The 10,223-nt window shown below is 51.2% G+C and overlaps 1 protein-coding gene across 3 annotated transcripts in view; it reads right to left on the reverse strand.

Moving 5' to 3' along the window:
* The window catches only part of CD2AP (CD2 associated protein), a 64,895-nt gene extending 63,125 nt beyond the window's left edge, over positions 1 to 1,770 (reverse strand). For 2 of the 3 annotated variants that reach the window (XM_052692190.1, XM_052692197.1), the window contains exon 1: positions 1,576 to 1,769. In XM_052692190.1, coding sequence (XP_052548150.1) covers positions 1,576 to 1,579 — 4 coding nt within the window. In that variant the 5' untranslated portion in view covers positions 1,580 to 1,769. Of the gene's footprint in view, positions 1 to 1,575 lie in introns of all 3 variants that reach the window. The other variant, XM_052692206.1, reaches the window with a different exon arrangement.
* Positions 1,771 to 10,223: the final 8,453 nt, after the last annotated feature.

Genomic DNA, 10,223 nt, shown 5'->3' on the forward strand with positions numbered 1-10,223 from the left:
TTTCCTTCTTATGTTTAGAGACAGCTTATTGCATATCGCTCCTTCCTTTTCAGTTGCAGCAGTGTAGGTTTAAAGGATGAGATCTAGAAAATCTACCTTCAAGGCCAGGTTGGATGAAACCCTGGGCAGCCTGGGCTGCTGTGAAATGTGGAGGTTGGTGGCCCTGCCTGCAGCAGGGGGTTGGAGCTCCGTGATCCTTGAGGTCCCATCCAACCCAAACCATTCTGTGATTCTGTGATATTTAAAAGGCTCTCGAATTAGCAGCTCATCTGCAGCCAGCAGCATGCTGGCAGAAGTTCTTCTACTTAATTGCAGAGGCACAGGAATTGTTAGTGTTACAATAACCCACACAATAACAATAACACAGCTAAGTAGTCCTCTCCACTCAGCAGCCTACGGAGCAGCACCACACCTTCACTGCAGGAATGAGAAAACACAGGAAAAGAAACGTGGCTCAAGAGAAAGAAATGACATGCAACAGTAATCACAGCCTGAGAACTGCACGAGCCCTTCACTGCAAGCCTCATACCGAGTGTCAGATGGCACGGCAACACTTTCAATAAGCCAGACTTACCCCGTAGAAACCCCCACTGCTGTACCACAGGGATCACATAAAGGCTCCAATATCCCCTGCCATGCAGGGCCACCAACCTCCCCATTTCACAGCAGCCCAGGCTGCCCAGGGCCCCATCCAACCTGGCCTTGAACACCTCCAGGGATGGACGGGGCATCACAGCCTCTCTGGGCAGCTGTTCCAGCACCTCTCCGCTCTCACAGCACACAACTTCCCCTGACATCCAACCTCAATCTGCCCTCCCCCTCAACTCCAAGCCATTTCCCCTTGTCCTGCTGTTATCTCCCCTTTGCAAGAGTTGACTCCCCTCCTGTTTGCAGGCTCCCCTGGAAGGCTGCAATAAGGTCATAGTGCCAAACCAGCATCTTTACGGCACAAGCACTCCAGCAGCACAAACAGAGTAGTTCACATTGCTGCTGACCCGCAGGCGGTGCCGTGCAGCACGGAGGCACCTGCAGAGCTGTGAGCGGCCTGCACGAGGAGCCCGAAGGGCCGTAAGAGCAGCACAGCACAGCACAGCACAGCACAGCACAGCCACCTCACCTCACACCTTCAACACCTTCAGACTCCGTCGTAAGCACGCTCTGAGCGCAAGGCTTCCTTCCATCACAGCATAACAACAACGAATCCCGAGGAACGCAGGTCGGCAGGAGCGGGCATCCCCTCACCGCGCACACGCCGGGCGCTTCTGCCCTCGTTCCCACGCACACGAGGAAGGAGCAAAGCTCCCCAAAACCAACCCGGAAAGCTCAAATCGTGCTGCTGGGGCGGAGATCCGGCAGCGCAGCGGCACGGGGCAGCGCAGAGCGGAACGCGGCGGGGATAACGCGGGGAAACGAGGCGGCGGGGAGGTGGGCGATCCGCCCCACAACGGGTACGGCGGCATCGCCACCCACCGCCCGGCCGGCAGACAAAGGGGCGAGGAGGGGTGCCGGGAGGAGGACGAGGACGCGCAGCCGCGCAGCCGCCCCGCCGCGAGTCGCCGTGCCCGCCGCGCTCACCCATGCTGCGCCCGCCCGCCCGAGCTCGGCGGAGCGGCTCCTGGTCCCGCCGAGGCGCTCAAGCCGGGCACGGCGGCTCCATCCGCGCCGCTCCGGACGTCAGGGCAGCTCCGAGCCGCCGGCGGCCCGGGGAGGAAGGCGGGGAGGGGGGAGGCGGCCGCGCAGCCGTCCCGTCGGTTCGCCGCACCGAGCGCCGTCCGACAGCACCGCCCGCCGCCAAATCCCGCGAGAGCCGCGCGCCGCCGCCCCCACGCCGCGCGCCGTTGCCAGGCGGGATGACGTCACGGCCTTTCACCCTCTCCCCCCCCCGTGCCGCTCCCACGGAGCGGGCGGCGCTGCGCGCGCTGTGCCATAGGCACTAATGGGGGGGGGGGGGGGGGCGGCGCAGTTTGTGCCCGTTATCCCTGGTTCTGCCGCTGGGCGCTGTGAAAAGAGCCCAGTTCCCGCCATGGGCTTTCATAGAATGCCAGCACGGCCTGGGTTGCAAAGGCCCACAGCGCTCCTCCAGCCCCAACCCCTGCTGTGTGCAGGTCGCCAACCAGCAGCCCAGGCTGCCCAGAGCCACATCCAGCCTGGCCTTGAATGCCTGCAGGGATGGGGCATCCACAGCCTCCTTGGGAACCTGTGCCAGTGCCTCACCACCCTCGGGGGGAAAAACTTCCACCTCGAATCCAACCCAAACCTCCCCTGTCTCGCTTTACAACCTCTCCCACCCAAAACCTTTGCCCCCATTTGAAGCTTCTCCTCAGTTTTTGGACAGGTTTCCCCTGCTTCATGAACACGTTTCTGGGCTTTGTGCGTTGGTTTGGGATAATTCATAGCCTTGTGTGGGTTGGGTTTTTGTGGCCAAGATGTACTTCTTAAAGAGAAAAAAGAAGCACTCAAAGCGATATCAGGCTGCCAGCACTCAGGTTTTTGTGGGAAACACAGGAAGAGTGAAAACGGCCGCTGCGAACCAAGCGGATTTAAAGAGAAGCAGTGACCCGGAGGCCAGAAGGGCACGTAAACACGTGTGGTTGTGGTGCAAATCTGGGGACGGCAGTGCAGCTCCGCCGTGGAAATGTTCCGCCTTCCTGCTGCAGAACCTGCTGTGGGCGGCCCAGCCCATGGCAAAATTAGCCTGAAAAGAATGCCAAGTATTTCCAGGAGCCAGCTTTGGCTGAGCGTCCTTCTGTCAGATGTGCACAGAAAATGAGTCAGATAATGAGTACTGGAGGCGTGATGTGAAGGCTGGGGCGGTAAAGAAGCTCAAAGAGTCTCCTGCTCTGGAGATGTTCAAGACCTGCCTGGATGCCGACCTGTGCGACCTGCTTTGGCAGGGGGTTGGACTCGATGAGCTCTGGAGGTCCCTTCCAACCCCTACAGTTCTGTGATTCTGTGATTCTGTGTGATCCAAATCACGTCCCAGTTTGGTATTTCATCTCCTTTACGGTGTTTTAACTGGAAATGCACAAGTAATTGTGAGAATTTCCTTCAAGCACGTAGCGTTCAAACCTGATGCGTGGTCCCACGGTACTCCCTGTAAAGGAGAGTCTTTTTAATTAAGGTACAACTCCCTGCTTCCCCCAGTGGATTTATAACAGCTGATAGTAAGAGATTTGGGACGGAAGGGAAACCTTATCTTTAGAGTTTGAAGTCACCTCCAACAAAAATGGAGCAAATAGCTTTCAGAAGGCTGAATTCTCTCTTCTGTTTTAGGTGTTTTTTCCCCACTTGCTCTGAGGAACAACACGCTAAGAAAAGGATAAAGGCTGAGATGAGTAATAGCTCTGATCCAGTGTAGCAATCTTGCTGAGACCCCCCTTAAGGCTAAGGATGAAACAAGAGGTGAGGGATAAAATACTCGTGGCACACACACTTACAGAGGAGCTCTGCGCAGCCTCCTTTTCAGAAGCTCCTTCCAATTGCTGCACCATTCCCAGCTGTGCACCACGCTGATGCTCGCACTGACACCAGGCCAGCCGTGCCCCTCTCTTTGCTCTGCAACTCAGCGGAGAGCAGAGCAGTGATTCTCAGTCTGCACACCAGTGTTTGCAAAAACGCAGGTCTGCTCACGTGTGAGTTACAGCATCATCAGGGCTGCACTGTGCTCCTGTGAGTGGGCACTGATAGTGAGCAGCAGGAAAAGATAACAGATATTCACCCCAGAGGACAAGGAATTAAAGGACCTTCATTTATGAGCCAAAGTCACGTGTCAGCTGTTACCAGGTTATGGTTTCACATCCACTGGAATAGCAGGGAAGATCTTGTAGGGAAGATCTCTGGGGTGCTGGAGGTGCAATGGTACTGGCAACCTAAAAGGAGTGTAAGAGCTCCCGCAGCCACCCTGTGATGGAGAGCACTTCTGCCAACTCATGGTGGCCTTCCAGTAATTGAAGGGAGAGGATAAACAGGAGGGGAACGGCTGTGTGTGAGGGTGGGTGGTGATGGGACAAGGGGAATGGCTTTAAAGTGAGACAGGGGAGGTTTGGGTTGGATCTGAGGAGGAAGTTTTTCATGCAGAGGGTGGTGAGGCACTGGCACAGGTTGCCCAAGGAGGCTGTGGATGCCCCATCCCTGCAGGCATTCAAGGCCAGGCTGGATGTGGCTCTGGGCAGCCTGGGCTGCTGGTTGGCGACCTGCACACAGCAGGGGTTGGGGCTGGAGGAGCGCTGTGGGCCTTTGCAACCCAGGCCATGCTGGGATTCTATGGTTCTATGATATATTTCATTTCCAAAACTACAAAGCAGGGGAAAATACTCATTCAGTGTGCACTCACTATTATTCATTTCATCCTTAGCTGAGAAAGAATCTGCTTGTTCCACAGGGTGAGGTGGGACTCCCAAATAGAGGTATAAATAAATACAGTCACAGAGCAGTTGCTTTGTACACAAAAACTGTAACAAAAAATATCTTTTCAAGGAGGGGGAAAGTACTGTTAATCCTATTATCTCATGTAGGGCTTTTCTCTTGTGTGTTTTTTTTTTCTTCTTTTTTTTCCATTATTTAAAGAAGCAGAACCAACTACTATCTTTCCTTTCTTCTCCCCCCACAACAGAGACTCCCTTAAATGGCACCTTAATGGTTACAGGGCACTGAGGAAGGCTCAAACCTTGGTAACTACAGCACAGCTCCCTCCATCCAGGTAAAGACAACTGGTTATAGCCTTTTCTCTGGATCATTGCTAAAGAAAGATTACAAATACCATACCTAAAGGGAATACCTAAATACTGTACCTGAAGAGGGCCTATGAACAGGAGGGGAGTCAGCTCTTGGAAAGGGGAGATGGCAGCAGGACCAGGGGAAATGGTTTGGAGTTGAGGGAGGGCAGATGGAGGTTGGATGTCAGGGGAAGTTGTGTGCTGTGAGAGTGGTGAGGTGCTGAACAGCTGCCCAGAGAGGCTGTGATGCCCCGTCCATCCCTGGAGGTGTTCAAGGCCAGGTTGGATGGGGCCCTGGGCAGCCTGGGCTGCTGTGAAATGGGGAGGTTGGTGGCCCTGCATGGCACAGGGGGGTTGGAGCTTCGTGATCCTTCCAACCTGGGCCATTCTGTGATTCTGTGATTCAGTACTGTGCTCGTGCAGATGATAGTAAGGGATTTCATATGGTGGTTTCCAAGCTACTGAAAGATTCCTTCAGCAGTGCCATATTTTTCAAAGCACAGACTGTGGGTCATTGGTGATCTATGAGAAGTCAGGAGCTGGTTTGCAGAATACTGGAATCTGGCTTTGTGAGCTGCCTGCACCCTCATGGGCACGTGTGGAAACAGCAAGTGTGTGTGCTGAGCTCAATCAGAGCCCCAGCGAGTGCCATTTCTGTAGCCAGCTTTTGTTGGTACAGAAATACTGCCTTCAAATTTATTCATGCACCACATCCAGGGCTGAATGCTTTGGCAGCTCTGAATGAACTATCAGCAATAGAACTCCTGTTGCACAGGTATGAAATAAAGTATTTCTAATTGTCCAGTCTTGAAGGTAAATGACCAGGGGGTGGGGGCTGTTTGAAATCCAGGCTAAGAAGAAGCCTGAATTTATGGTATCTCTGCCTCAGGGCCATTATCAGAGTGTACTGAAAGACTGGTTACTCCGTTACATTTTTTCTTCCTTATCTCTTTTGAGGGTTTAATTTGTTGATAGTGGGCTCTTGCAACAACTTAAGCAAAGCTGCAAACAGCAGGAAGCGTGGGGAGAAGCTCTGCCCCAACAAAAATACTTTTTCTCTAATAAATAACCACTTCCCCCCTTCCCTTTCAGGTACACTGACCATTTGGCATTCACACTGAGTTCCTTTGGCAGGCACGGCTTATAACTTCCTCGTATTAACAGCTAGCACAAAGAAATCTCATCTTCAGGCTCCAGCAGGCTAATGGCTTCCTTCAGCATCTGAATACATCAACGGCTGTGGCTGCAGCCGTTTTATCTGACCCAACCGAGAGCAGCCCAAAACCTGCTTCTGCACCAGGAGGGGATAAAGGAGCATTTCTTCTGCAAGGAAGGCTTCCCACACAACGTACAGAAATGCAAACATCATACTTCCTTCTCTCCACAGTTCTCACTACAGCAATCTGAAGGCAGAATGTTTACTCAAAAGGGAGCATGTCTGTAAACATCACAAGGCATGCTTACAGCACTGCTCTGCACGCACATCGTGTCAGAGTCCGTGTCTGCGCCACAGGTGAGGCAATGGTGTCAACTGAAAGTGCTCTGGTCCAGCAGGCAGCAGTGGTGGAGTGCAGCCCTGCTGTGCTGTCGGTGTGCTGCTGAGAGCTGCTGCTGCTGGGAAGGGCCACTGTGACACTGCATGTCTGCCTCCTGCCTTCATGCTGCTTCCAGTGCTCTCTGCCTTGGCTCGTGCTGTTCAGCATGCAGACCTAGCAGAAAACTTTGAAGGCAGTGAATTGTCAGAGCAGTTTGGACTTGCAACAAGCCTTTTTATGATCAAATATGGAAACTCTGCACTTCTTACTTCATTTAAAGATTGTGATTTGAGTACGATTGCCCTGGGCTTTTTGTTTCTTTGTTTGGTTGGTTTTTTCCTCCCTTGTAATGCAAGTAAGGAAAAGCCTCACCTAGTAAGCACAAAAACAGCATTCTCCATAGTGAGGACTCTTAGGAGCCTTTTGGAGGGAGGGATGTGTTTACATCTTCTCTGAGCTGGCAATGCAATGAGCAGAGCATGGATGCACAATCTGTGGTAAGAGAGGTCAAGGCAGAGCGGGCAAGCACATGTCTGCTGCCTCATGCCTAAGTCAGTGCCATGCCTCTTCTCAGCATCAAACAACACGGGAGCATCCCTGCCACTGGTGACAGCGCAGCCTTTTGTGAGTGCTGTGCAGCCTCTGCAGTTTATAGAGCCAAGGGAGAGCTGCAGAATGACCCAAACTGACCAAAACACACCGCGTTCAGAAAATTCTGTGCTAAAACAGGCCTTCCACTGACAGGTGCATCCTTGATTCTATTCCTGCTCCAGCACTCGTCAGCATTTCAGCCAGGAGGAAAAGCAGCTCCTCTTAATTGTCAGAGACAACGAGGTGACAGAGGCAGAGCGAAGGTTGGCTTTCTGTCTTGTCAAGTGAAAGGTTTTTCAGTTTCCATTTTAATTGGGACCACGGACTCAGATTTTTTATCCTTTCCCAAATAAAATGCAAATAACTGCAGTTTTTCTGTCTACAATCATAGAAAAAGACACAAAGAAATGAATAGTAAGGAAGGGTTTGTCGAATGGTTTGGGATTGCACTTGTTCATCACAAGGTGCAGGGGGATGTGTGGCAGAAATAGGCGCTGTTCTCCACGCCAAAAATGTATCAGCAGAGATACTCACACGCCTGCACTTCCTTTCTCCTAGGAGCAAAGCCATTGAACTCATGGGCTGATCTGTGAGCGGGGTGGGGACGATCCGTTCCCTTCCTACAAAGAGCAGGATCCTTCAGCTGGCACTCTCCCAACAGCACCAATTCTGACAGCAGTTTGCAGGCGGTGTTTGCTGTCCCTTCTCACTTCTCCATCTGTCCTATTTCCAGACAAGCCTGCTTGAAAATCAGCGTGCCTTGCTAAACTAATTAATCCTTACGACTTGGCCATCCTCGTCAAGTTCCTTCCCTTCCAGGAATTCCCATTTCCAATTGTTCCAGAGCTCCTGCTGTTCTCAGGAACTTCAAATCGCTTTTCACGACCTTGTATGAAAACCAGTCACCTTTTTTGACCCACCAATCTGCCAGCAGACTGTTATGTTCAGTGCAGAGTTACCGGACAGGATGGTTCTGGCATCAGGACAGGCAGTAACACGGATCAGTCGGAGGCCATTTCCTGTCTCAGAGAGCTATTTTCTACACCGGCTGATCACATCTCTCTCATGGGAAATCAGATCTCCAAACCCCTCTCTTGTTCCTATTTCAAATTGCAGCAGTGCTTGCAATGAACGTTCTGGGAAACACACACTGCTGGAGATGTTTCAAGCATCCTGTGTTTCTCTTGCAGTGCTTAGGAGAGATGCACTGCCCTGGAGAAGGGCCAGCACATCCCAGGGGTTGCATATGGAGCCCGCACAGCCAGCCCAGGCTTCAGTAAAGTCTGGAGCAGTGAATGCCATCATCAGAGCACTTGAACACGTATTGCTCGTGTACCATTTCTGTTTTATTTCCATTCTGGTAATACCTGGTGCGTTCTTTTTCCTGTGCAAACAAATCAATACTGAATTTTGGGTAGGTTAGACTCAGACTCCATTTGTGGTTTTGGAGATTGCTTCATATACCCAAAAGTGAGACAAGACCTAACGCAGCTGCCTGAAAGAGGAAGTCCTGAAGTGAAAAGAAAGCAATACAATACTTGCCTAACCCAATTATGCTCCTACTATTATTAAGCCTTGCAGTGTGACAGAATAATTCAAAGTGCAAGGTCCTGCAGTGGTCCTGCATGTAAAAAACTGTGAGAATGTATGAGTGCTGTCATTACTAGACATGACAGAAAGATGTGGGAGAAGTAATTGGGTACCCACAGACATAATGGAGCCACCAAAAGTGACAACCCTGCTTCTTCAGTTTATCAGGAGAGGGGTTTCCATCACACAGGGAAATAATGATGCCACCACCTGGCTGGTGAGACTTAGTATTGGAAAGGGATGTCAATCAATAATCACAGAATCACAGAATCCCAGCATGGCCTGGGTTGCAAAGGCCCACAGCGCTCATCAGCTCCAACCCCTGCTGTGTGCAGGTCACCAACCAGCAGCCCAGGCTGCCCAGAGCCTGGGATGGATTCAGCTCGGAATGGAAACAGAAGCACTTTGAACCATACAGGAGTGTGAGCTGTCTAAAAGAAGCTGTCACCGAGCAAAGGCTGAGGAGGGAAGGATTTGCTCTTTGCAGATGCATGTTGGCAGATCCAAGGGAGGGGAAATGACCAAAGCTCACAGAGCAGCTCTGCTCAGAGCCAGGCTCAGAGTGGCCAGGGTGTGCTGAGACCAGAACCCAGAAATGTTCCTACAGAGCACAGCCACGTTCATACAGGAATATGGAAAAGAGCTTCCCAGCAGTTCTCAGGACAAAGCTGACACATTTCATGTCATGGATTATTATTCTGTGATATGCTTTACTAGCAGGGAAAAGGACACGATTACATTCTTCTCCAAGTTCAAGTCCATACGTGCATACAGGCAGTGCATGTGTGTGTGTTCGTGCATGCTTGGCATATTTCATGATGATTTTTGAATCAAGGTCTTATCATGTGTGAGAAACAGAGGACTCAGGCACCTGGCTGCAGTGAAGTTACACACAGTCATACGTACAGCTTTGCTTTGTACTTCACCGTCACATTTTGCCTTTGACAAATGAATCCAAATATGCAGGAGTGACTGCAATGCAGCACAAAGATGTCAGAGCGACCTTAGCATTACCAACCCTGAGTACCAGTGGCAGCAGTATGATCAGCATGAGCTTCCCAATGGGACTTCATTGCTCCTTTGTTGAACTATTCCTCTCCTCTTCAGGAAGGACAGTTTTGACTGACAGAAGGGCATCCCTAACGAGCCAGACCTGTGTTAAGGATTGAAGCTCTCTCTTCTTCCAAGACAAGAGAAAAGAATAAAAGGGGAGGAAAAAAAAAATAAAGAAAAGAAAGGAAAACTAAAAGAGGAAAAAAGGGAAAAGGAAAAGAGAAGGGAAGTGAAGCAAAGCAAAGAAAAACAGAAGGGGAAGGGGAAGGAGAAAGGGAAAGAGGAGAAAAGAAGGGGAGGGGAGGACAAAGTGTGAAATGAAGAACTGAAATCTTGTATCAGCTCTGGCTGTGCTCCCTTGATATTAACCAAGGGAGTTACCACCCCAGCTCAGAAGAGATGCTTCAGTAGCGCTGTTTGGCAGCTGCTGCTTAACCTGTGCGGCCCAGCAGCCAGATGATAAGTGTCATCCAGAAGCCAGACGCTTCAACTGCCACCTCTTGTGCAGGCTGGTGGCCTGGAGTATCTGTTTCTGCGGGCTGCCAATCCAGCATCTGTCACTGGCATCCAGTTCATAAGGAAACAAAGGGAAGTGCAAGTGACACATCTTCCAGCTGCAATCCCAAAGAAGTGTCAGAGGAGGGCAAGAGGATTCCTCCTCTGAAATGAGAGCGTGGGCAGGGTATAATTACACATCAGGTATGCACAGCATTGAGTTTCACCTCTACTGAAGCCAGCA

This window comes from Tympanuchus pallidicinctus, unplaced genomic scaffold (assembly GCF_026119805.1).
Source record: "Tympanuchus pallidicinctus isolate F22 unplaced genomic scaffold, pur_lepc_1.0 scaffold1, whole genome shotgun sequence".
Lineage (NCBI taxonomy): Eukaryota > Metazoa > Chordata > Aves > Galliformes > Phasianidae > Tympanuchus > Tympanuchus pallidicinctus.